This window comes from Leptodactylus fuscus, chromosome 1 (genome assembly GCF_031893055.1).
Source record: "Leptodactylus fuscus isolate aLepFus1 chromosome 1, aLepFus1.hap2, whole genome shotgun sequence".
NCBI lineage: Eukaryota > Metazoa > Chordata > Amphibia > Anura > Leptodactylidae > Leptodactylus > Leptodactylus fuscus.
The window spans coordinates 208922166-208949648 of NC_134265.1; the positions used below are offsets into that span (position 1 = coordinate 208922166).

General features: G+C 44.1%; 1 protein-coding gene and 1 non-coding gene across 3 annotated transcripts in view; one reads left to right on the forward strand and one right to left on the reverse strand.

Moving 5' to 3' along the window:
- Positions 1–4296: 4296 nt before the first annotated feature.
- PALM (paralemmin) overlaps positions 4297–27483 on the reverse strand; it is a 120744-nt gene continuing 97557 nt past the window's right edge. Inside the window, exons 6-9 of one of the 2 annotated variants that reach the window (XM_075283654.1) lie at positions 11295–11316; positions 11115–11174; positions 6864–6995; positions 4297–6156 (exon numbers count right to left, since the gene is read on the reverse strand). In XM_075283654.1, the coding sequence (XP_075139755.1) occupies positions 5639–6156; positions 6864–6995; positions 11115–11174; positions 11295–11316 (732 nt within the window). In that variant the 3' untranslated portion in view covers positions 4297–5638. The remainder of the gene's footprint in view (positions 6157–6863; positions 6996–11114; positions 11175–11294; positions 11317–27483) is intronic. The other variant, XM_075283653.1, reaches the window with a different exon arrangement.
- On the forward strand, positions 23277–23387 carry LOC142190922 (U6 spliceosomal RNA). The gene has a single exon (XR_012714567.1). It is a non-coding gene; the product is annotated as a U6 spliceosomal RNA (small nuclear RNA).

Below are 27483 nucleotides of genomic sequence, written 5' to 3' on the forward strand. Positions count from 1 at the left end.
TTTTTCCTTAGCTTTCTTTGGGGCCCTTAGGATCAGAGAGCTAGTTCCCCCTGTTCGAAGTCCAAGCAGGGCGGTCTTTTGTTTGAGGACGTTTTTCTTTCTAATGGGTCTTTGCGCATCCAGATTAGGCATTCCAAGATGGACCAGGGGCACGTGGGTCCTTCTTCATACGGTGGTGGGTGAGGTGTGTGCAGTGCGAGCGGTGGACGCTTTTCTCCAGGTTCGTTCTCCCAGGGGTTCTTTCATGGTACATGAAGCCGGCAAAGCGGTAACGGTTTTTCAGTTAGATCCATTTTCCATAAGGTCCTTTCCCATCTAGGGCTGGATCCAAGTGAGTATGGCATTCACTCGTTCAGAATCGGGGCTGCGACGGAGGCGTCGAGGGCGTGTTTACCGGTTGAGTCGGTGCAGAGGATAGGTAGGTGGAGTTCGTCGTGTTATGCTATGTATGTTCACCCTGAATTATTGTGATGCTTTTGTTTCCTTCTCAGGTGTCCGAAGGCTCTTTGTCTGTTTCCTAGGCCACAGCTATACTTTTTGAGCTGCCCAGAGGGCTGAAAGTAGGCCTGGTGGTAAGTTCTTGGGTTTTAGAGAGATCGAGGTCGAGTGGCACGGCATCAGAGGCCTGAAGTGATGCCAGGTTCTACCCGAGGTTATTACAGTTGGACAGTTCGCCCCCCCCCCCTGTTATTTTAGTGATCCATGCGGGGGAAAATGATTTGTGTGTCCTTGGTGTTGCCGAGTTAATTACCCTTATGAGAGCTGACATGGACAGGATGACTAGTTACTTCTCGGAAGTTATAATTGTTTGGTCCGAGATTGTTCCACGTGTTACCTGGCAAGGGGCCAGGGATATCTCTGCAGTGGAAAAAGCGCACAGAATGGTCAATGCACATCTTGACCATTTTGTGCGGTCAAAAGGGGGTGTGGTGGTTTGCCATAGGCAGCTTGAAGATGATAACCGCCGGTTAATGCGTCCAGACGGTGTTCACCTCAACGATATCGGTCTTGACATATTTCTATCAGGTCTTCAGGATGGGGTGTAACCAGCCCTTTTCTTACTTGGCGGGGTCGGAGCCCAGTGTGAGTTCCTCTGGTCTCCTCTGTGGCGGTTTGGGTACAGAGAGGGGAGTGGAGGTGACGTGCCCACGGGGAGTCTCGCGGCCAGCATACCATGCCACGGCCACCGGATTGTTGCATTAAATGTTAAGACTTCCGGTTAAAGAGTGATTTACCGAGTTTACCTGGTTTTTCAATAAAAGCTGTGGCCGACCCCGTCCACTAAAGTTGAGTTTAAATAGTTGTCCTGTTGTTATTTGGGTTATGGGAAGCTATGTTGTAAAGTGGGTAAGAGTTGTTTGAGTCAGTCTGGCATAACGCCCTCCTGTATAGGGCTAGGCGTTACTGACTGAATGGCATCCCCTTTTTCTGTTTTAACCTCTTACTGTCCTACCCATAAAGGGTTAATGTCGGGTCTCTGTGCCCTCCGGGCTCGTTCCACTTACAAAGGGAAGCCTCCTCCCTTACCTTGCAATTTGTGTTTTATTCAGTCAGGCCATGTATGGTCAATCCAATTTTTAAGGGTCTACCCGACAAAAGCTAAGCATGATACACAGCAATTCAGTCACGCTATATCAGCTCAATCCAATTTTTTGTTCAATCCAGTATTGTTTGCTCTCCATGATGTGAACTATGCCTTTGTCTCTTGAAAAGCAACCCAATATGAAGTCAGCCATGTGTGCCAGTGTGTTACTTGGCATGACTTCGCTGCCTCCGACTGTAAGGGTCACTCTCCATTTCCTCCATTTTCCACTCCCCTTCACACCATCCGTGCTGAAGCAATGGGATGCACTGAAATTCACCCTCAAGCCGCATGTGAGACAGTGACATGAAATGCCACTTCCTCCCCCTCGTCTTCCTCCGCCAGCCAATGGTGCAAAGATGACAGGAGTGTGCCCTGAATGTTTTCAGCCTAGCAGAGGCTACTTCTCACTTACGAAAATGGCTGCACTTTGACCAGTATATCAGGCACAATGGTGTAGGTTTCAAAGAACCTTTGCACCAACAAGTTGAAAACGTGGGCCATGTGTGGGATGGCATAGGATTTCACATAAGTCTGCCATCCATGGAAACTCATGGTGCAGAAACTGAGGGAGCTGACTTTGATGAAACCCTAGGGTTTTGTAGATGGAACTCCATCAAAGGTCTCTGCTGCTCACACACCCTGCTCAACATACGGTATCTAGGGTTTCATCGTGTGGTGACCTCGCACAACAGCTGGTGCTTCAGGCAGATGTAGGCGTTGCTGGAGTGTATTGAGGCTAGCACCAGGTACTGTAAACTTGCCAAAGTGGGAGCACAAGCGCCGCACTTTCACCAGTAGCTTGTGTAAATTGGGGTAAGTTAGAAACCGTTGCACCAATAACGTAGGCCGTGTGTGGACCATGTTTGAGTCTGGCAAGCTCAGGATGTGCTACCAGATTCCAGCCATTATCACATATGCAAACCTTCACCTGGGCCAAAGTGCAGCGGGGCAAAAAACATTGCCATCTCATCCAGGATGGCATCCCTGACCTCGGAGGCACTGTGCTGTCTGTCCCCCAAGCTGATGAGCTTCAGCACGGCCTGCTGACGTCTCCGCACGCCAGTGTTGCAGCGATTCCAGCTTGTAGCTGGGGTCGATTTAACGGTGGAGGAGGAGGAGGATGGTGTTTCAGCACTCCTGCCAGGAATATTGGGCGAGGAGACAAGGCAGGCTGCCACAGTTTGCGACCCGGTCCCTGCCTCAACTAGATTCAGCCAGTGTGCCGCAATTGAAATGCAACGTCCCTGGCCGCATGCACTTGTCCATGCGTCGGTGGTCAAGTGGAACTTTGTGCAACTTAGCGCAGAACTTAGGGCCCGCCTGATGTTACGGGACACATGCTGGTGCAAGGCTCAACTCACCCTAAGGGCCAAAAACACTGCTGGTGAATTTTGTTCAGTTCCAAAGGACTCTGTGTTTAGATTTGGCTCAGTGCAGCTCCAGAACATGCCTTTGAAGGAAAGGTTTCCTTTAGTGGTTCCATCTCAGCAGGATGATGGTGAAGCTTGGTTAACTCTGGTGTCGGAAGGGAAAGTGGTTTCTGATCTACATCTAAAGTACTGGAGCATGTTGTTTGGACTACTAACACCTGATCAGAACCCTGTAGAGGTAATGTAGAGTCCCATATTAGAGGACCATTACCGGTAGTAGTGGTTGCAGCCAATTCTCCACCTTTGTGGTCCTCTAAATACAAGTTACCCCCAGGACTTGATGCCAAAATGTCATCAATTTCCCAATCACAATCAAGGTCAATGTCTGGGTCCTCAGTCCAATCCACTGCATCAATCCAACACAGGGGGGCTAAGAATTTTAAAGGGGCTAACACTCTGCAGGTGCAAGGCTCAACTTACCCAAAGGGAAAAAAAACTCTGCTGGTGCAAGGCTGAACTAAGTTAAAGGGCCTAAAACTCTGCTGGTAAGAGGCTGAAATCACCTAAAGGGCCTCAATCTCTGCTGGTAGCTCAGCTTAAGGGCCTCTAACTTATTTTGGAAGGGCTCATGTTAAGGGCCAGAAAAGTTAATTTTGGAAGGTCTTACCACATCACACACACACACATTCACCATGACAGTTAAGGGTGGGGGCTTTTGGATTTCTCATTGCCTATTCCATCTGTGGTTGTTATGGGCAACGTGATTTAAAGGGGTGCTTGTTAATGTTTCTTTATCTTAAATTCGGGTTTCTGTCCATCCATTTGGGGAAGAAAGAAGGTTTCCAGGTGTTTTCCCACCTTGATAGAGGTTTTTTTGAGTGTGGAAAGTGTGTAGTTGATAGGCTGTGATGGTGGGGTAAAGCTGTGACTTGGGCTTGTTAGATGCCCCCAGACATGCTTCCCCTGCTGTCCCAGTTGCATTGCAGAGGTGTTGGCATCATTTGCTGAGGTGTCATAATGGACTTGGTGACCCTCCTGAGTCGAATGGTGGGTTCCCCTGAAACGAAGCATTTTTCCCCATAGACTATAATAGGGTTCGATATTCGATCGAATAGTCGAATATTGAGCGGCTATTCGAAACAAATAACGAATATTGAATATTTTACTGTTCGCTCATCTCTAATCTACAGGATTATCTTTTTTAAGAACATGTGGAAATCCTGCAGACTGACAATAGTGTGGGTAACTTTTTCCTGTGTACATCTATCATTCATTTATTAAATTTATTGTTCCTTGAAGATGTGTGTGCATTTTTCACAGTCATTCACACATAAACCATGCTTTATCATGAGATTAAATGACACATTTTATTTACTTCTTGTTCATGTTTTACATTTGAAATTTAGGTAGGGGAGGTTTGGATATGGGTATTCTTCAGGCAGGCAGAGCAAGAGACAGAGGCACCAATATACTGAAAGTCCAGCTGGGGTCCATGGGCTCCACCCAGCTTCATTTCCCGCACTATGGGTATACAGTCAGCCAGGGTAGTAGGGTTCACAGTTAACATACAAGCGTTATAGATAAAAGGCTAGCGGGTGATGGTCAAGGGGATATCAGTAGAACCTGCAGCAACTCTCTATTCACATCGTTACAAAGGTTTGCAAAATATTAAATCATATACAGTAGCTAAAGGATAAAAAAATAAAGTTAACTTTCATAACACATCTCTGGACTTCACTCTTAATGAAACACAAAAAACAATTCCAATGACTATACTGGTAACCATAATATTGCCACATACTGGCACACGTTCCAAATGACATGTTGGACCTTACACATGGATTCTAGCACAAGGTAAGTTGTATGCACTAAACAATATTGAAAATGTAGAGAATTTTGCTATTGATCAGTATTAACTTTCATTTCATCGTCATATAATGGGCAAACCAAATAGCTAGTTCTAATCATTCTGCTGTAATGAATATTACCATGACATATAAACCTACTGAAATTCTTCAAATTGGAAATTTCCTAGAGACTCGTTCGGTATCTATTTTCTTTTCCTCACATAATTTCCTGAAATGTCCCACATTCATTTCGATAACCCTGTATGTGCCCAGCCATTCAGTTCATTAAACCTATAGACTAGATCTTCTGAGATTCCATCTAAACAGTTCAAGGGTGGTTAAAAAAAACTATCACAGGAGGTAGAGGAGATAAAGGACATCTACTAGATTTGTCACTGGATGTTTTTACTTGATACAAAATGGCAGTAGCTTTCATAATATACAGAGGGCTGCAGATTCTTCAAAGGGAAATTCCAGGAGTGAATATAGCCAAGAAGAACAAACACTTGCTAGTTGTGTGATGCTCCTCTCATACATCTGTGTGTGACTTCTCACACTCAGTAAAGAATGAATATTACCCACATTATCTGTGGACTGTTAAGAGAAAGTCCTCTCAGGTTTTATAAGAAGGAGTGTATATAGCAGACAGTTTTGGATCATGGAGGGGACTCCCTCAAAGGTTGAGGTGGATAGAAAGAGTACCCCTTTTATAAACTAAAGGCTTAGGGGTAGTATCTCTCCATCCAGAGATGATGGTAAAGTACAACCTCCAGTTTCAGGCTTTATGGTGTATGATGGTTAGAGGAAAGGCACACCTTTTCCCTACCGTCACCTGATTACATCACGCTACAGCATTTGCATCTCTGTTTTTTCATAGTAAGATCTTGCTCTCCACTCTTGGGTGCTGCTGTGTCATTGGTCTCTGGTTTCTCGGTCTTGTTGGGAGGGTCTATGGGAGCACCATTAGGAGGGTGCTGTGCCTTTTCTGGTACACTTCCATCAGCAGCTGATTGTGGGTCTCCATCACCAATGACAACCAGTTCAGCAGTGATGGCCTCCTCCAAACCCAGGACCTTCTTTGTTTCATTCTCATCTTCTACATTCTGGTAGCCCATAAAAATCATGGTTACTGGTTGCTCTGGACCTGGTGATGTCTCAGGAGGTCGGGCCTGTACTCCAGGGATTTCCTTTCGGGGAGATGCTCTTTGGATTGAGGCCTTTTCATCTGATGTTAAGGAAACTTCACTAAGGGTTGCTTCCTCTGCCTTGTGGATTAGATCCTCGACTTCTGTGGAACTGAGCTGGTGGACGGTATCATTAGGAGCTGCAACCTCTGATGTCACTGCGTGTACAACTGTAGGCAAATTATAAAGATCATAAGCATACTGTAAACATACAGAGAATGAAAAACACATTAACTATAAAGGTAAGTATTAACACACAGGTTTCACAGTTCAGTATAAAATATAGCTAGAATGTGACTACAAAACCATATTGTTTAACACACAGGATAATTTCAAGTACAGAAAACTAACAACATATATCATCTATCCTTCAGGACCCCCACTTATCATGGGAGTGGGTGTCCATTGAACCTCAAACAGAATGCAGTGGGAATAAAGTAGGAACACTGCGGCAATTTGCAACCAATAGACTGCTGGAGATAGACAAGTACTGTTCTTCACTTCTCATTGCCAATCCTAGAGACAAATGGAGCGTCAGTGCACCTGCATGACTCACACTGCAAACAGATTTCAGGTACCCGTAAGAGACCCATGCTGTTAAGGTTGGCTGGCTCCCAGTAGTCATTCCTCTACAATAAATATTGTGGTAACCAGAAGAGAACAGTGCAATATGTATTTATAGAAACAAAGAGAGAAGAAGAAAAAATTCAAAGAAGGAGCCGAATGAAGTGAAAACAAGGCACATAAATACGGAAACTTGTTTAGCAAAGGTTGACCAACTATGCAATGCTAGTTAATACAAGCAATAGTAACTGTGTACCATTTAATAATATGATCAGATGCTTCTGAAATTGTCTGGATTTCCAAAGCACCCTACCTTTGCGGGCATCTTCATACACCTTGATCCCCTGCAGGGGGTGCTCTTGAGGGAGCACAGTGTTGCTAGAGAGGACTTTAGTCTCCCCTGTGATTCTGTCCTTCTCTACTGTTATCTCCACAGAGTACATTGCTGGGATACAAACATGACAATGGCATTAAATCTCACAATAACCCTCAATCCCTCCCATTATCCTGCTGAGCAGCAGCAAGCAAGGGTAGGTAGATAAGAGGGAGTGAGCTTAAACTGAGAAGAGCAAAGCAGGGAGGTAGCAGGGGCTTCAGCCAATTCCTTCAGTTAGCTTCATCTGTGGCCCAGAATATTGTTCATGCTGTGAGAAAATTGGAGTCGCCAACAGCAGACTGCGATCATTAGAACTGGACATCACTTTATTATGGCGGTATGGTGTTGGGATTATGTTTATAACATTATATGGAACTGTGATGTGATTTAACAATGATCTGGTTAAAGGGAAAGCAGCAAAAAAAAAAAGAATAAAATCCAAGTCATTATATACAACTGAGGAATGTTATTGTCCATATTATAATGGGTAATGTAGACAAGGATAACTTTGTTACTATATTGCTTTTAATTTGTTTCAGATTTCTGCTTACTATATGTAATAGCAGTCTATGTTGTGTGTTAACCATTTATGGTATACAACACAAGTATTAGGTTTCCTCCTGTGCCTGTGTCAGATGAAGAAATAGGCAGGGATAACTGCCGAGGAAGAAAACAGGCACGGGTGAAGGATTAATGTGAATCAGAGGTGTAGATAGAAGGGTAGAGTGGACAGCATCCCCGGGCCCACCCGTGCTGCCATTAATACATCTTTTATTTCTAACTAGATTGATGTCTGCAATTTAACAGTCTTGTAAACTAGAGATGAGCGAGTACTGTTCAGATCAGCCGAAATGAATAGAAACGCATAGAAATGAATGGACGTAGCCGGCACGCGGGGGGTTAAGCGGCCGGCCGCCGTCAAAGCGGAGGTACCAGGTGCATCCATGCATTTCTATGGAGCGTGCTGTTCGGATCGGCTGATCCGAACAGTACTCGCTCATCTCTATTGTAAACCACAAGCCAATACAGGTCTGCGGTTTACAAGACCCCGAGAACACAGACAAATGTCCCCTTCTCAGCACAGGCGGTGCGATGACGTCACAATATCGTGCCCGCCTGTGCTGAGACAAAGACATCCTGTGGACAGTGAGGAGGCTGCGGCTCCATCCATCTAAGGATTGCAGGTAGGTGAGTATAATTTTTTTTTTTTTTTTTTTTTTTTTTAGCACAGTTGTATGTATATAAATAGTATGGGGCAGGGGGAATTATAACTATAATGGAGGGATTATGAACATAAGGGGTCATTTATAAAAAGGTTATTAGGGGACATTATGAATACAAGGGGGGAGGTTATTTATTTAAGGAGCCATCACTTATATTGAAATATTCCAGATTCAATATTCCTTTTGAGTAGAGCCTCAATATTCAACTACTTGATCGAATATTGAATCCCATTATAGTCTATGGGAAAAAATGCTCATTTCAGGGGAAGTCATTATTCGGCTAAAGTCCACGAGTAGCAGGAGGAGAGTGTTTAGGAGGAGCGCTGTGCAGATAAAGCACACGGACCACATTATAGTCGATGGGGTCCGTGTGCTTTAACTGCACAGCGCTTGTAGTTGCGCTGATAAAAAGTAAGCTCCCTCATAGCCGCAAGCTGCCAGCTCTTCCGGCTAGCAAAGATGAGCCTGCGGCAAATCAACGCTGGTTCTGCAGCAGGCTTGTCCTTGCTAGTCAGGAATGTATAGCATTCAGCCAATCAACGCTGGTTCTGAATCAAATATTTACTGCAAATAGCTAGTAGTATTCGATCGAGTATGAATATTTTGATCGAATAACTACTCGATCAAATACTACTCGCTCATCTCTAGTCATTAGGGGTACAGTATTTATGTCAGGGGGAATCAGAGGCATAATATGAGGGTCAAGTAATTTAACTAAAGTGGCACTTGGGATTTATTAAGATTAATGCCTGATTTAGCTGGTCACAGCATAAAGTGTTGCAGGAAAAACTGTGGCAGTAACATTGTGGTTTTTCCCTCAGCGCTTTTCACAGAAGGTTCACTGAAGTTTCTCCTGTGGACTTTCTTTTTTCAATATACCTATATGGAAACCACCAGTGTTTCCAAAAGTATAATTGACATTCTGCAATTTCGAAAACCACAACATTTTTGGAAATCACTTTGCATCTGCAAATGTGTGGATGGGATTTGCTAGAATGCCACATTTTTTTTGCCACGTGGGGCCCCTTCCTATCCCCACTTTGCAGTAAAATATGTGCAGCAGAGACACTGCATGTCAATTATACCTATGGAAATGCCAGCGGTTTCCCTATAGATATAATTGAAGCAGAAAGTCCTCAGAGGAAACCTCTGCAAACTGTCTGTGCAAAGCGCTGCAGGAAGACCCGCTATGTGCTGCCACCACGGTTTTTCCCAATAGCTCTTTTTTGCTACAGGGCAGCATATGCAGCCCAGGCCTTAAGGAGTTTCCATCTCATTTTTATTGATGATTTATCCTCAGAATATATCATCAATAAGAGATAAATGATTCCCCACTGATCAGCTGTACGAGGGTGGCCACAGGGCCTGTGTATATCACACTCCAACCTCTTTATAGTGACCATGTGATGTGATTCCAGTCTTGTCACATAGATGTGTATAGGACAAGGCTGTAGTTACATTACATGGCCGCTCTGAAATGAATGACAATGTGTAAACAGAGAAGGGGTCATGGAACTTACACAGGTACCAAGGTTCATTCAAACAGCTGATCCTGGGGGTGCTGGGTATTGGTACCCCACTAATTTTTTAAAAAATTTTTTTAACACTTGTGCATTACTAATAAGGACACTATTTAAAGGGGTGCACAGGGAAGTTATTCATTTAAAGATGGACTTGAGGGTATTATTCATTATGTGGTGGTTATATTGTATATTTTATAACCAGGGGTAGCAGCTTTATGCTTTATGTAGCTGAGGACAATGTGGGTCAGGTGCCTGGAAGAGTTAGGAACCTAAGATGTCTGTGCTGCAAACTTTACAGAGACAAGTCACAGCTTGAAGAAGTGGTCATGGCGGTCCAGATGGAAGAAGTGGGGAATGTGAACGATTAGTCAGAGATGTCAGCTGTAAGTCACAAGATGTTGCTGCACTGTATTCACCTAAATCATCTGCAGAGCCCTGTGTAGAGCCAATATATACCACTATACGCTCACTATATACTAATAGTATCGGTATACAAACATATTCAAGTTGGGGTCCCAGTTAGACATGTTTGAGTTCCCTGTGCTGAACCCCTACCTACGTCTCTGCTGTGAACATTACCTACCCTACCAGCAAAGATATTTCTATGAACTTATCTCCTCTTGAAAGTAAGGCTTCTTCCTCAATAACAATATTTCTTACACCTCTATTATAATACATTCTGTACAAGTATAAGGAACTTACACACATATCTCTATGGGAGATAAGCTCTTCTGTGCATGGTCTCTATATGCCTTGTGGTAAAGATAAATTATTTTGTATTGTAAAAGTCCATAATATTGTATTTAGTCACACACCAGTCAAATGTACTGTGCATGAAACTGTCATGGAAATATTGGGTAAAAATGTCACTAAAAGAAATCGGGTGAATGTTTGGCACAGTCAGGGACCTCACATAAATTGTCAGAATGTCATTGTAATGAGACTGACAATGCACATGGAATATCTGTGTGTAGTCCCAGAATCTATTTTATTGCAAAAAAAAGCAAATCATGCAGCTTTGACTACCAACGCCCATTTTAGACTCAAATCCCATGCAAAGTATATTTTGGAATGTGGAAATATTGCTTTTATTTTTCCAGTACATGTTAACTTCAGAAGAGCCCAGCCATGCCTCTTTTGTGAATGCTAAGGGGTTGTTCACAAGGAGGAATTTGATGCAGAATCTGAAAATCTGAATCCAAAAACTGCTTTAAAAATCAGCTTCAAAATCTGCCTCCTATTCATTCCAATGGGAGTTTCAGGCAGAATCCACCTGAAGAACGAGTAGGATGCTTATTTTTTTCTGCCTGTGCTTCCCATCGGGCAGAATCTGCTTCAAAATTAGCTCCAAATTCCTCCATGTGAACATGCCCTACGAAAGCTAAGCAATGCCCAGCACAGTATGAGATGATACTAACTTGCTTGGCTTGACATTCACTTACCTGCTCTCATCAAATCTGGACTATCTGTCTTCTTAGCAGGGGACGGTAAAGTGTTCTGACCTGTGCAAAGAATACAAAGCAATAGTTTTAAAGCCACATAGCTGTTTGCTCAGGAAAGTAGTCGAACAGATTTGTATATACGTCTGATGAGACCAAAATGGAGAAAACAGTGGGACTTACCTTTGGCAGTGTTCACTATGATCTGAAATAAAACAGAAAGGGATTAGTCTATATTATCACGTATTGAGAAAATACAATGCTATGACTGTATATTCGCTGTACAGTTTTATGAGTAGAATCATGACTATTCCAATTTATGCTGCATTCTTTTTTTTTAGAACTTTCTTGGGTTTACAAAAGAAGTATGGGAAAAAAATGATTTATCCCACATGGTGATCACCATAATATTATTGTATTTTAACATTTTGAGCATTTTTGTATGTCTCAAAACAAATCATGTTTATTTTTTTATATGTTTAATGGGAAAGGGCATGTGTTGAACTTTTAATATTCTTGTTCTTTTTAATCTTGTTTTTTTCACTTTTTTAGTCCCTCTAGAGCACTGGTTGTTAACCTACGGTACATGTACTCTGATCCCTTTAGTTCCAGGGGTACATCTGCAGTAAGAGCTACCTCCTCCATAATGGCAGCTTGTGGTGGCTGCGAACCATGAACAACTATTATACTCAGGGAGCTCTTTAGACCCTCAAAGTATAATTAGTGACAGCCCAGGGAAGGTGAGTAAACATAAGCAATATTACTCACTTTCCCTGGGCTCTGGCATTGGTCCTCTTTGGCCTCCTTAATTATGTCAGGGACCACTGAGGCTCCTCACGAGGCCCCAGCGGTCATGTGGTTTACATGGCATACCGCTATGGGAAGTTATACTGTATGGAGGTCACTATGGGACATTATACTTTGTGGAGGGCAACTGCGGAACATTATAAAACATGAGGCCACTACACAATATCATACTATACTAGCTGGTATCCGCGACTTCGTCTGCAGTGATTGTAGAAGTGGGTAAATACAGGCGCGGGTAAGGTTTTCGTACTGTGTATAAGGTATGGGATATGAAATGTAACTGTGTATCTTGTTTTTTCTGTAATTCTGAGAATACGTGAGACTTTTGTGTTGAATGCTGCTCTATATTTTACAGCTCAATTTGTCCCGGACACACAGCCGCAAAAACAGGATCTATGTGTATGGGCCCATTGAAATATACAGGATCATAGTTTTATCCACAATTGTAGATAAAAGTCTGGCCCTGTGCATGACAGTTTAGTAACTCCATGCGCCTCTTATTAATAGCAATTAACCCCATCATGTCCCTCACATTAACCCTTGTGTAAGAGTTACTGATATGTGACAGACTTGGAGGTAATAATTAAGTATCTTCATTATTGAGGTCTTTTATTAGTACCTCCATATGTCTCACATATTAGTAACCTTTATATGGGGCACACAGGGGTTAATATGAGGGACATGATAGGGTGTATTCCTATTAATGTGAGGCACATGGAGTTACTAACACTAAATTAATAACCCCAAATGCCTGACATGAATGAGAATAGGAACTAAAGGAAGGGACCTGTGTGCTTTTTACTTTCACTTTGCTAGCAGCTTCCTCTCCTCCTCAGGGAACCTTTGCAGGGTGCAGACGGCAGGAGTTATCACTATAGCAGGCAGAGACCTGAGCAATTAAGCTCCACCCCTTGGGTTTCCTGCACCCCTCTCATTGGAGGGCAGTGAGAGAAGGGGCGTGTCCTTATGCCTCAGCTCTTGCAGAACACTGAAGGGACGCTCCGACTTCATTTAACTCTTGCAGGTCCTGTGCTGCTGGCGTGCCAGTGAAATATGGTTGCTATGTGCCAACCTCTGCCGTAGAGGGTAATATGAATTTTGTGGCTTGCTATGGTCCAAAGTGTGTGAGATTGCAGAGATGTGATGTGAGTTTGGGTTTTGCGGGGGTCCTGGGAAAATCGTATGTGCTCTATTGTGACGAACAGTAGTCTATTGCGCAATCCTGTGTAGTAACTATGTTTGTAGAAAATTTCAGCCAAATCGGTTGAGCGGGTTTTGCGTGATTGAGGAACAAACATCCAAACACACAAACCCACAAACAACCAAACTCACAAACTTTCACCTTTATAATATTAATAGGATGAGGGTGCGGAGCCTGATGCTGGATAGTGATTCCAGCTTGAACTTGTAGCTCCTTCACATTGGGGCTGTTGTCACATCCACAGCAGCTTTCACACTATAGTTATAGTAAAGATTGGCAAGAACAAGAGTGGGGATACCCCCTGTACACCCAATATGGCAAAACAGCAAGCCAACCTTCAGTGGTTTCTGAGAAAACACAACTTTCACTCTTGCACTGGCACCACCAAAAAAGTGCAAGAGATAAGGACAGCGTGGAGGATTCAGACCCTGAGAGTGGCACAGAAGGTAACTTACACTGAGCAACCTTTTCTATCTCCAAGGGCTTCTTAAGAAAAACAATAGCTTAAACTATACAGCTGGTTCTCTCCAAATTGATTATGATTACAAACTAAATCCCGTACCTAGGCCACAGGGTTGATAATGGTGAAGGAGCATGTACAAACCTTACCAACTACTACTTGGCCCTTGCAGTGCGAGCAATGTTAGAAGATCAAGAAAATCGTAGTTGAGGATGCAATATTAGAATAAAACATCATATGCAACCTCCTGTTTACTGAGACCACAGCCGTCTTGTCTTCTGCTAAAGAGAAGGGAGCTGTCAAGTATGGAGACCTCATAGACTTCTATCAAGATATGGCTACATTGACACTTGCCAAAAGGACGATCTTAAAACCCTTGCTGGAAGTCTTAGGGCTCGTTCACATGGGGCAAGAGGGGGCGGATTTTGGCGCTGAATCCATGTCATAATCTGCCCCCTCACAATAGCAAATCTATGTAGACCTCTAGCAGCATGAACGGGGCCTTAAGAGAAAAGAACTTACTGTATGTCTGGCTATATCCTTTATCTGTAATGGCTGTCGTATAGCCAGCTGGGTGGGACCTCCTAGATGTCACCAAAATGGAGATTCTATCCTGGTTACCCACAGTGAAATAGACCAACTGCCTGCACTGTTGAAAGCAGATGGCTGGAGACATCAAGCCCCTTTCAAGTCACCTAAAGTGAAATGTTCCCTCCAGAAGGTAAATAATTAAGTGAGCCACTCCAGATTGATCACCTGATGCACAAACTAGGAGTTCAGCGCGACTGGCTCTCCTATGTGGTTCCTTTGGCGACCTTCTGAGCCTCTTACAGGACCATATTTTCCTATGAACTCCCTATTAACTATTACAGGACCTTTTCCCCTCCCTACTCCTCACAGCTCACATTTAATGTGATCATAGGGTCACACTATTCCAAAACAGATGCAGGAAGCACATGCAACATTGTTGGCCAAAGAAGGTAGACATAATTTATTGTGTAGTAGCTATAGGCCCATCTCCCTACGTAATCTTCATTGGAAATTCTGGGCAAAATTACTGGCTCTAAGACTTAATAATAATAAATTTTATTTATATAGCGCCATATGCGAACATATTCCGCAGCACTGTACAATTTGTAGGGTTCAAATACAGACAGATACATAACAAAGAACGTCATTTCACACAATGGGACTGAGGACCCTGCTCGCGAGAGCTTACAATCTATGAGGTAGAAGGGGTGACACAAGAGGTAGCAGGGGCGACATTGCTTATACAGAGGTCAGACACTTTTGTAATAGAGGTTACAGTCATTACACAAACTTAAAACTTTATGAGCCATCACTAATGGTGTCCTTTAACATGTGGATGGAGCTTGGACCTATAAAGTTAGCCTGAAAAAACATCATATCATGTGGGGTAATGTGGGAGCGGGGACAGAGGAGGGTTAAATTTTGGGGATTCTAATTATAGTACGGAAGGGTTTACGTTAGAAATTGTGATAGGCCTGTCTGAAAAGATGCGACTTCAGAGAGAGACATAATTCAGTAAGTCTTCTACATTATTTAGCTATGCAAAGAGGGCAAATGTCTTGATGGTTTTTCTTGGCATTAATGGTGAGAAGGCCTTTGATAGGGTTGATTGGTCCTTTATGGCAGTGTCACTACAGAGATTTGGGATACCACAAGTCTTTATTGAAGAAGTGCTAGCATTATATTTCCATCCACATTACAGCCTTTTCATAGAACAAATTTCCCCTTCCAAGTTTATTTTGTTTTTGGAACCTTTCCTACAAGCCGTTACACAACATCCTGATATAAGGGGTATAGAGTTTGGTTCATTCTCTCTTCAATCTACTGCTTATGCAGATGATGTCTTGTTTCTCAAAGCTAACACGGAAATTGACCTACAGAAATTGTTAGATAAAATAGATATCTACAGTTCTATCTCTAACTATATAGTTAATATCCCTAATAAATATTTATCGCTAATGCTTAATATTACATGTGGTGTAGTATACATATGACATGGACATTCTACTGAAATAGAGGCACTGAGACAGCCGTTATGCCATATGTAAGGGCACTGAGGAAACCATTACATAACTGTTAACAAAGGCTTCAAATGAAGCCTTTTTTTATTAGCATTTACAAAAGATTTTTGGGGTACTACAAAATGTGAGCGCTTGCTTCTGGACTACCCCAATTACATCTGTCAATGCACTTGCGTTATTTGCCAGCAGCACAGTTTATTACAGTATATAGGGCAATGCGCCGGGAACAATGAGTATTAGTGCTTCTGAAAGTAGCCGATCGGCAACACTATGTCTATGCTACTTTTGTGGCGGTCATTTAATAAATAGTATAGTACTAAAATAGGTTTATTATAATTTACTTTCTTATGCTATATAAATTACAAATTACATCTAGTTTAATTCCATATCTCATGAAGCTGAGCCACAGCCAATCACAAAATGTTGTCCGTCTAAAAGTTTGAAAAGTTTATTTCTTTATAGGCATAATGACCTTATATAGAGCTATATCTTGCTACTTTAGTATATTGTATTGTATGATTAATAAAATATATTTTAAATATTTATGATATCTTTATATAACAGCGCATTATGCATATAAAGAAACATACTTAAAGGTTGAACTGGGTGAGTAATCAAAAAATAACAGTAACCAAACATCAACCAAGATAACAATATGATATTGTTATGTATTTATCTATTGCTGATCATGTTCTATCATGAGTAAATATACAATTGCAAATACCTGAGAAATAATATATAGGGGATCCAGGAGAACTGTACTATAAATACGGAGCAAATATATTCAAACAATCAGATAAAATGCAAGAAAAAAAAAACAATCTATGAGCACAGTCAGGTTTATCCCACCTGTACCACATAAGTAACCAGACGTAGAAACAAATACATAGAAGACATTGTAAACTGTGAGATTTGTAGAATCCTCAGTCTTTTGTATACGTCTATCATGTCTGTGCAGCAATGAGCAGAATCAAATATTCCCCCCCCCCATTCACTGTGTGAAGAAAGAAAAGGACAGCCACATAAACTCACTGAAATAAGCAAGATGGAAAGGAATGTATCTAGGGCCAAACTTCCTTACGCTAGGTTCACACTAGCGTTCACCTGTCCGTTCTGAGCTTTCCGTCTTCTGCATGCCAGAAGTCGGAAAGCTCAGACCGGGTCCGGCCGTGAGCGTTTTAGGCTCTCCGCCGCGAAACCGGATTTTTTTATCCAGACACAGAGTACTGCATATCCGACTCTGTGTCCGGATTATAAAACCCGGTTTCGCGGCGGAGAGCATAAAACGCTCACCGCCGCTCACGGCCGGACATCTCTCTCACCCATTCAAATGAATGGGTGAGAAAGCCTCCTGCAGGTTTCCGTCTCCTGCTCTGTTTTAGGCAGGAAACGGAAACCTGAACTACGGAGACCCGAACGCTGATGTGAACGAGCCCTTAGTAACAAAAGAATGAACAGAACATGAGCTAGAAGGGAGATACCTAGTCGCAGGAACTCTAGAGAGGTTTTCCATGCAGAAAGCAGTTCCATTTTTAATTAACCCTTTCCCGACATCCACCATACTAGTACTGGCAGATGCTGGGTATGTAAAGATGGCAGTTGCTCAAGAACTGGGTGGACGCCATAGCTGCCGGGTGTCTGTTTTATACAGCAGACACCCGGGCGCTATTGCCCCCTATCTGTACCCCTCTTTCCCTAGAATAGATATAAAAGTACTTAAATACTGTGACACACATACATATTAGGTATCCCTGTGTCCAAAAATGCCCAGTCTACAAATCTATGGCCTTTCCAGCCAAAATGTGGAGAGACTGACATTGGTCAAGATGAATCCGACATGGATCAGCCAGGATTTCCAACCACCAATGCATGATGCATCAAATTAAATCATCCATACATGGTGGCTTAGTGGTTAGCACTGAAGCCTTGCAGCACTGGAGTCCTGGGTTCAAATCCTGCCAAGAACAACATCTGCAAGGAGTTTGTATGTTCTCCCTGTGTTTGTGTGGTTTTCCTTCCATTCTACAGAGACATGCTGATAAGAAAAAAAATAAAAATGTACATTCTGATCCCTATATGGCGCTCACAATCTACATTAAAAAAAAAAAATCCATGCTGCCTAACCCAAACCTTGACAAAAGAAACTGGTTACTTCTGGCTATCTACCTCAGCTACTATTCTGATGCCGCCACACATCTGATGCCAAGTGCTCCTTCTTATAGCCACCATCGTCAGTGGGTACTGTTTGTGCCACCCACCTCCCCACTCTGTCTCTGGGTCACTCTATGGCCTCCTCATGCTGCCGCTACCTCCACATTATGTCTCCTTGCCACTCTATGGCCACCTAAGGCTGCTGCCACCTCCACATTATGTCACCGGGTCACTCTATGGCCTCCTGATGCTTCTGCCACCTCCACATTATGTCTCCTTGCCACTCTGGGGCCTCCTCATGCTGCTGCCACCTTCACACTCTGTCACCGAATCACTCTATAGCCTCATGCTGCTGTTATCTCAACAGTATGTCACTTTTCATGCTATTCCCATCCTCCACACTCCATGACTGGGCCACTATTTTGCCTTTTTGGCCTGGTTGACATCATCATTTACTTGACCCTTCTTCTGATCTAGTCAAAAGGAGGAGTGGTACAAAACACAGAAGACATGCAAATATTCCATTCACGTTTCATCTCTGTTTTGGATCCACTCCTGTTTTTTTTTTTTTTTTTTTGGCATCAGCAATACTGATGGATTACTGACTAAATCCTGACTAAGTGAAGGCGGATGCTCAACAGAACAGGATCTGTTTTTTGGGGTAGTCATTGTTCTGACGGATCAGAGGAAGGGCAAAATAATCAGTGACGTCAACACAAACTTACTGCTGACACTCTGTCGGGGGAGGGGGGGGTCTTTTTTTTTTTTTTTTTTTTTGGGGGGGGGGGGGGGTCTATGACCAGCTGCAATATCAATGTATAGAATGTCCCATAAAATAGTGGGGGAAAAAAAAGAAGCTTTAAAAAAAAATAAAAGTTCTAAATCCCTCCTTTCCCTAGAATACATACAAAAGTAGAAAATGACTGTGACACACATACACATTAGGTATCCCTGTGTCTGAAAGTGCCCGGTCTACTGAATATAGGGTATCTGCAGTGCTCCTGTTCCGTCAGAAAGGGGTTAATAGGAGGATTGCAGATACGCTATATTCAGCCAGGCTAAATTCCAAGTGTGTGTGGGGGGGGAAACAGTCCACAAGCTCAGCGACGGGGCAGACAGACAACCAAAACACCCCCTTCCCTTCCCCAGCAACTACTGCACCCAAAAACTCCGACCATTTTAATTTTAGAAATTTTCCAGTAGCTGCTGCTTTTCCTCCCCCCACAGGCTTATACTCGAGTCAATAAGTTTTCCCAGTTTTTTGTGGTAAAATTAAGGGCCTCGGCTTATACTCGGGTCGGCTTATACTCAAGTATATACGGTAAAAATTCATCTCTAGTCCCTATATATTAATGCATGGTTTTCCAAAAAGCCTAAAAGCACCATCTGGGAATGATAGTCAAACCAGAAAAACTCCTCCAAAGCAAGAGAGTTCCATCTACAGACAGCTGTTTTAGGTAGTTGCCTCTCATCAGTCATGTTTTGATGAAGTAACATTATGACTATTGGTCACACAGCCATATTGTAGTTATTTTGAATGGGACTGAGATACAGCATAGCCATGTAAACAACAGCTGTGATGTCACTTCCTGAGAGTAAGGGTCAGTTCACACGTGAACTGCACGCGCGGGTTTTGACACCGAGAGAGACGCGGTGAGACGCGTCTTCATAATGCCATGCACACGGTCAAGCAGTCCAGTGCAGCAAAGCAACCCCAAAACATCAGGGAACCTCCGCCATGTTTGACTGTAGGGACCGTGTTCTTTTCTTTGAAGCCTCTTTTTTTCCTGTAAACTCTGTGTTGATGCCTTTTCTCAAAAAGCTCTACTTTCGTCTCATCTGACCAGAGAACATTCTTCCAAAACGTTTTTGGCTTTCTCCGGTAAGTTTTGGCAAACTCCAGCCTGGCTTTTTTATGTTTCTGGGTAAGAAGTGGGGTCTTCCTTGTTATCCTACCATACAGTCCCTTTTCATTCAGACGACGACGGATAGTACAGGCTGACACTGTTGTACCCTCGGACTGCAGGGCAGCTTGAACTTGTTTGGATGTTAGTCGAGGTTCTTTATCCACCATCCGCACAATCTTGCGTTGAAATCTCTCGTCAATTTTTCTTTTCCGTCCACATCTAGGGAGGTTAGCCACAGTGCCATGGGCTTTAAACTTCTTGATGACACTGCGCACGGTAAACACAGGAACATTCAGGTCTTTGGAGATGGACTTGTAGCCTTGAGATTGCTCATGCTTCCTCACAATTTTGTTTCTCAAGTCCTCAGACAGTTCTCTGGTCTTCTTTCTTTTCTCCATGCTCAATGTGGTACACACAAGGACACAGGACAGAGGTTGAGTCAACTTTAATCGATTTCGACTGGCTGCAAGGGTGATTTAGTTATTGCCACCACCTGTTAGGTGCCTCAGGTAAGTAACAGGTGCTGTTAATTACACAAATTAGAGAAGCATCACATGATTTTTCAAACAGTGCCAATACTTTTGTCCACCCCCTTTTTTATGTTTGCTGTGGAATTATATCCAATTTGGCTTTTTGACAATTCTTTTTGTGGTTTTCCATTGAGGACAAATTAAATGAAGATAATAATACCAAAGAATTTGTGATTGCACTCATTTTCTGGAAGAAAATGAGTATTATCTGACAGAATTGCAGGGGTACCAATACTTTTGGTCAACACTGTATGTGCCAGGTTTTTGACTTCAATCGCTTTTATTATTGATATTTAGGAAGAGTATTTCTCCGCAAGGCATCATGGGAGTGAGAGAAATGCAAATTTCTCTGACGTCATCGGACTGCGCCGTCGCTCCACCGCAGATAGTAGTGAAATTGGTATGCTTTGTTGTTGTCTACGTCTGACTATGTGTCAAACATTAAAATATTAGTGCACGGTGATCGTTTCCTGCTTTTGTCTAGTTTCAGCCCGGTACGCTTGGCCTGTAGCACCCCGGCCGGCAGTCAGTCAGTGACCATGGATGTCGCATACATTTGTGAGTGGGACAGAAAACCACAGACCAGTCACTGTCCTCCTATCTCGCTTGTGTGCGCCTGGTCTTGTTGCAACCTGATAGCCTTCACCACAGACCAACGCAATGAAGAAGAGAAAGGTATGTGTGGCCACTGCTTTTAGGGACCTGTGCTGGGCAGACTCGTCTCCATGCATCCTCATACATATTCCTCAGGAGTCTCATACAACAACATACATAGAAGTTTGAACCCAGCTCCGGAAGAAGACGCGCAGTGAGGCCATTCTTGAAGAAGATGCAGGCGGTGCTAGAGATTTCTCTCGCAGCATTGGGGACGCCCCCAGCGCTGCGAGAGAACTCATTTGCATACAGATGAAGGGCGGCATGGAGAATACATCTAAGGGTCGGAGAAGAATAGCCTTTCTTAAGGCTATTGGAAGCCTTGGTGGCCTTTCTTAAGGCTATTGCTACATGTGATCTACAAAAAATTGTGATTTTTAATGGTAGAATCCCTTTAAAGGGGCTCTATCAGCAAAATCATGCTGATAGAGCCCCACATATGCATGTATAGCCTTTAATAAGGCTATTCAGGCACCGGTAAAGTTATATTAAACTACACCCCCCCCCCCCCCCCGTTTTAAAATAATAACCTAAAAAAGAATGTGCTCTACTTACCGAACGTGCACGCTGGGCCGGCATTCAGGGTGTGTCTTCATCTTCCTCCACGCCTCTTCTTCCTCCGACGTCCTCCGGTCCTGTCCTCCTCCGGCGCTCGCGGACACTGATATAAAAAAACGGCCTGGGCGCATGTGCAGTAGCATGCGGCTTCTACTACAGCTACTGCGCATGCGCCCAGGCTATCACTGTCCGTTCGCGAGTGCTGGAGGAAGACGGGACCGGAGGACATCGGAGGAAGAAGAGGCATGGAAGAAGATGAAGACACACCCTGAATGCCCACCCAGCGTGCACGATCCGTAAGTAGAGCACATTCTTTTTTACGTTATTATTTTAAAACTGGGGGGTAGTTTAATATAACTTTTACGGTGCCTGAATGGCCTTTTTAAAGGCTATGCACGCATATGTGGGGCTCTAGCAGCATGATTTTGCTGATAGAGCCCCTTTAAGCATATGATGGGTGGGGAGAGGATTGGGGGACTGAGTTAGTTAGTTAGGGCTACTAGTCTGCAGGCTAGCTAGGTAAACAGGGGGGATTGTGAGGGAAAGCGTGAGATGGAAGAGCTGAGGGATCTGCAAAGCATCATGGTAGTTGTAGGCAGCAGGAAGATACCCATGTACGCAAATACATAGGATGCCAGGAATTCCCTGAGAAACCCAGAAATCACTGCTAAAGGTATTTGGGTGCATTTATTAACCCATTGATAGCACTAAGACTTTTCTTTCAAAAGAATTCTTATGCCGGTAAAACCCCTTTAACCACTTCCATAGACTACATATGTCCGGGCCGCCCTCTCTTAATTCACCGCTCCCCCTGCAGGTTCACCAAACAGCTATTGCTCAGGGTAATGTACTTTGCTCCCCAAGCAGGAGACATTCCAAACTGTCAGGGGGATTCATGGAATTGACATCTATGTAATCTCCACATGTAAGAGCTAGCAGACAACTGATCACTACTAGTCAGCAGCTGCAATACCACTAGCCCAAGCTGCAGGTGGTAAAAACATTTCTCCTGGCCATTACATGGTGCTAATTGAGAAGAAGGGACAAACCATTTCAGATGTAGTCACCCAAAGTCTTCCAGAGTTTGTCACAAATCCCAATGGCAGTAGAAGGGGAGTAGAATAGCATTTTGCGGCTTCATATTGTTATCAGCAGCCTGCAAGAAGACATCTCTGTCCTGGAGTTAGAAGGGTGCACAAGACTTGTAGGAGACTCCTGAGGAAGAAGTCTGAGGACGCCTGGAGATCCCTAAAAGCAGCGGCCACACATACCTTTCTCTTCTTCATTGCGTTGGTCTGTGGTGAAGGCTATCAGGTTACGACAAGACCAGGCGCACACAAGCGGGATAGAAGGACAGTGGCTGCTCCGTGGTTTTCTGTCCCACTCACAAATGTATGCGACGTCCATGCTCACTGACTGCCCGCCCGCCCGCCGGGGCGCTATAGGCCAAGCGTATCGGGCTGAAACTACACGATCACCCTGCACTAATATTATAACGTTCGACACATAGTCAGACCTAGACAGCAAAAAGCGCTGAAGTCTACGGTCCCGACCATACAACAAAGCATACCAATCCCACTATACTGTCTGCGGTGGAGCGGCGGCGCAGTCCGATGACGTCAGAGAAATTTGCATTTCTCTCGCTCCCATCATGCCTTGCGGAGACATACTCTTCCTAAATATCAATATAAAATACGATTGAAGTCATAAACACGGCACATAAAGCCATATTCGGCAATGTCGTCACACGCTACATAAGAGGAAGGCAATTTGCTTTTCCTCGCCCCGAGCTAAAAAGTCAAGTCTGTATGGACCATAAATACCGATGGCGCCTTACTTAGTATTCGTGCACGGTTAGCCAGCACGCATACTCAAATTGGAACGATACTGTGACGGGTAGCATGGCCCCTGAATAAGGATTGACAAGGCTCCCTACCCTGAGGCGTTCCAAATTTTACTTCCCTCCTATTACACTAGCTTTACGCAATGCATACTTTTTTACTGTGAAAAAACAATTTTAATACCGCTCTCATGTTTTCACACCAGGGCATTTTCACACCGCTTTATGCTCATACTTTACATACAACACTCAAGTAGGAAACTTCTTTGCTCATACACCCATTAACATACATGCTTGGCGCCATAGGCACATCTGCACAAGCAGCTCACACTCACTATTGCTGATACTTTGGCTGGCTGGCTGTCTGGGGACCCTACTGTGCTCCATATTAAACACTGAGGGATACTGTCTGGGCTCTACTGTGGAGCATATAATACTCTGAGGGGGCCCAAAATCATCGAGCATTTAATACTGCATGGAAGGTCACTGTGAAGCACTGTGAGGCGGGGGCATGAAACTGGAGGCAGAGATGGAGGGGGGACATGAAACTGGGGGCAAAGATGGAGGGAGACATTAAACGGAATACAAAGGCAATTGCAAGCGCTGTGCTGTAAAAGCACACGGACCCCATAGACTATAATGGGGTCTGTGTGCTTGCCGCGCACTGCCTGCACAAATCATGTGGACATGATTAAACAAAAAATATTTCATGAAATATTTCAAAGTGCTAAAATCACTAAAGACTCACCACCTGGTCAGTGACTAGTAGATAAGATTACTAGTACTAGCCAGTCACCATATATTAAATAACATTTTTTTTTCAGATTAGTGCAGGTATTATTATTATTATTATTATTATTATTATTATTGTTTATTTATATAGCACCATTAATTCCATGGTGCTTTACATTTGGGGATTACATACAGTACACAAAATATACAGGTAGATATAATACTAACAATGACCGACTGGCACAGTGGGGTAGAGGGCCCTGCCCGCGAGGGCTTACAATCTATGGGGGAAGGGGGGTAGAGACAGAAGGAGAGGGGGGAGACTTTACAGATGGCAGTGCGGTGATAGTGTTATTGGAGGTTGTAGGCCTTCCTGAATAGGTGAGTCTTCAGGGCCTTCTTGAAGCCTGTGATTGTGGGGGTCAGTCTTATGTGTCTTGGTAGGCAGTTCCAGAGTATGGGGGATGCACGGGAGAAATCTTGGAGACAGTTGTGTGAGGAGCGGATGAGAGCAGAGCGGAGTAGGAGGTCGTTGGAGGATCTGAGGTTACATGTGGGCAGGTAGCGGGAGATTAGGTCAGAGATATATGGGGGGAACAGGTTGTAGATGGCTTTGTATGTTGGCGTTAGTAGCTTGAATTCAATACACTGGGCTATAGGTAGCCAGTGGAGGGACTGGCAGAGGGGAGCAGCTGATGAAGATCGGGGGGTGAGGTGGATTAAGCGAGCAGCGCAATTTAAGGTGGACTGGAGGGGGGTGAGGGTGTTAGCTGGGAGTCCATGGAGGAGGGTGTTGCAGTAGTCTAGGCGGGAGATTATGAGGGCCTGGACGAGCATCTTGGTAGTCTCCTGGGTGAGGAAGGGGCGGATTCGGTGGATGTTCTTGAGCTGGAGGCGGCAGGAGGTGTTGAGGGTTTGAATATGTGGTTTGAAGGATAGGTCAGAGTCCAGGGTTACCCCAAGGCATCAGGCCTGTGGGACAGGGGTAAGTGGGGTTCCTTTAACTTTGATAGATGGGTCAGGTGGAGGGGCCATACAGGATGGGCTGAAGATGATAAACTCTGTTTTCTCCATGTTGAGTTTGAGAAAGCGGGAGGAGAGGAAGGAGGCTACAGCTGCTAAACAATCTGGAACTCTAGCCAGCAGGGAGGTAATGTCAGGTCCAGAGATGTATATTTGGGTGTCATTGATATAGCAATGGTACTGAAAGCCATGAGATTCTATGAGTTGGCCCAGGCCAAGGGTGTAGATGGAGAACAGGAGGGGTCCTAGGACGGAGCCCTGGGGGACACCAACAGAGAGAGGACGAGGTGAGGAGGTGGTGTGTGAGTGGGAGACGCTGAATGTGCGGTCGGTGAGGTATGAGGAGATCCAGGAATGGGCCAGGTCTGAGATACCAAGGGATGAGAGAATTTCTAACAGGAGGGAGTGGTCAACTGTGTCAAAGGCAGAGAAGAGGTCGAGGAGGAGGAGGACAGAGTAATGGCGCTTGGCTTTGGCAGTTAGCAGGTCATTGGTGACTTTTGTTAGGGCAGTTTCAGTGGAGTGCCGGGGTCTGAAGCCTGACTGAAGTCTGTCAAAGAGCAGGTTGGACGAGAGATAGGAGGAGAGTTCGGAGTGGACTTGTTGCTCAAGATGTTTTGAGGCATACGGGAGCAGTGAGATGGGACGATAGTTGGCAGAAGAGGACGAGTCGAGGGACGGTTTCTTAAGTATAGGAGTGACAGTGGCGTGTTTGAAGGCTGAGGGGAAGGATCCATTGGTTAGGGATAGATTGAAGAGATGGGTTAGGGCTGGAGTATTTTTTTCAGATTAGCTCAGCCTAGATTATATTGGGTGAACCCAACAAAACAGTGAAATAATAATTATTTTACTTTAGCTGAGGCTGAACTACTGTATGTATTGTCAGGGTCTGGGGTTGCTAGGTGGGGTGGCATAGACACAAAAGTCCAGTTTCTTTAGTCCAAAACAAAGGTAGAGTTTATTTTCATTCAAAAAGGTAGTGCAGCAACAAAAAGAAACAATAAAAAAATAAATACCTGCCCGGCTAGGCTCTAACTAAACATAGAAAAGGTTACCTCACCTAGAATAACAGAAATCCAAAAGCCAGTAGAATCATTCAGGACATAGCTCCAAAAATATGACCTCTCTGTTGGCTCTCCAGCCAAGCTCTGCCCCTAGTCTGCTGCTGGAGCTGGCTTCTTAAGCGCCCTTGATGAGCAGACTCTCTGCAGCTGAGTCGCTGCCGGAACATCCCCAAAGTGTGGACTGGAGGGGGGTGGAATGACAGGTCCCACTGCCAACCTACCTGTTATTACTAAAAATCCAGCCCAATACTGAGAATTTACAAAAATGCTCAGCAGGCGAAAGTTTTCTGCTGAAAACAAACATTCCTTCTGGAGTTTTCTCATCTCACCCACCTTAGTAGTCTGGGTGAGATGTCCACCCCCTCCATTACCTAACCAGCCATCAGCTTACAGTATGTATATATGTATGTGTGAACATAAATATACACATACACTCACCGGCCACTTTATTAGGTACACCTGTCCAACTGCTCGTTAACACTTAATTTCTAATCAGCCAATCACATGGCGGCAACTCAGTGCATTTAGGCATGTAGACATGGTCAAGACAATCTCCTGCAGTTCAAACCGAGAATCAGTATGGGGAAGAAAGGTGATTTGAGTGCCTTTGAACGTGGCATGGTTGTTGGTGCCAGAAGGGCTGGTCTGAGTATTTCAGAAACTGCTGATCTACTGGGATTTTCACGCACAACCATCTCTAGGGTTTACAGAGAATGGTCCGAAAAAGAAAAAACATCCAGTGAGCGGCAGTTCTGTGGGCGGAAATGCGTTGTTGATGCCAGAGGTCAGAGGAGAATGGCCAGACTGGTTCGAGCTGATAGAAAGGCAACAGTGACTCAAATAGCCACCCGTTACAACCAAGGTAGCCAGAAGAGCATCTCTGAACGCACAGTACGTCGAACTTTGAGGCAGATGGGCTACAGCAGCAGAAGACCACACCGGGTGCCACTCCTTTCAGCTAAGAACAGGAAACTGAGGCTATAATTTGCACAAGCTCATCGAAATTGGACAATTGAAGATTGGAAAAACGTTGCCTGGTCTGATGAGTCTCGATTTCTGCTGCGACATTCGGATGGTAGGGTCAGAATTTGGCGTCAACAACATGAAAGCATGGATCCATCCTGCCTTGTATCAACGGTTCAGGCTGGTGGTGGTGGTGTCATGGTGTGGGGAATATTTTCTTGGCACTCTTTGGGCCCCTTGGTACCAATTGAGCATCGTTGCAACGCCAAAGCCTACCTGAGTATTGTTGCTGACCATGTCCATCCCTTTATGACCACAATGTACCCAACATCTGATGGCTACTTTCAGCAGGATAATGCGCCATGTCATAAAGCTGGAATCATCTCAGACTGGTTTCTTGAACATGACAATGAGTTCACTGTACTCCAATG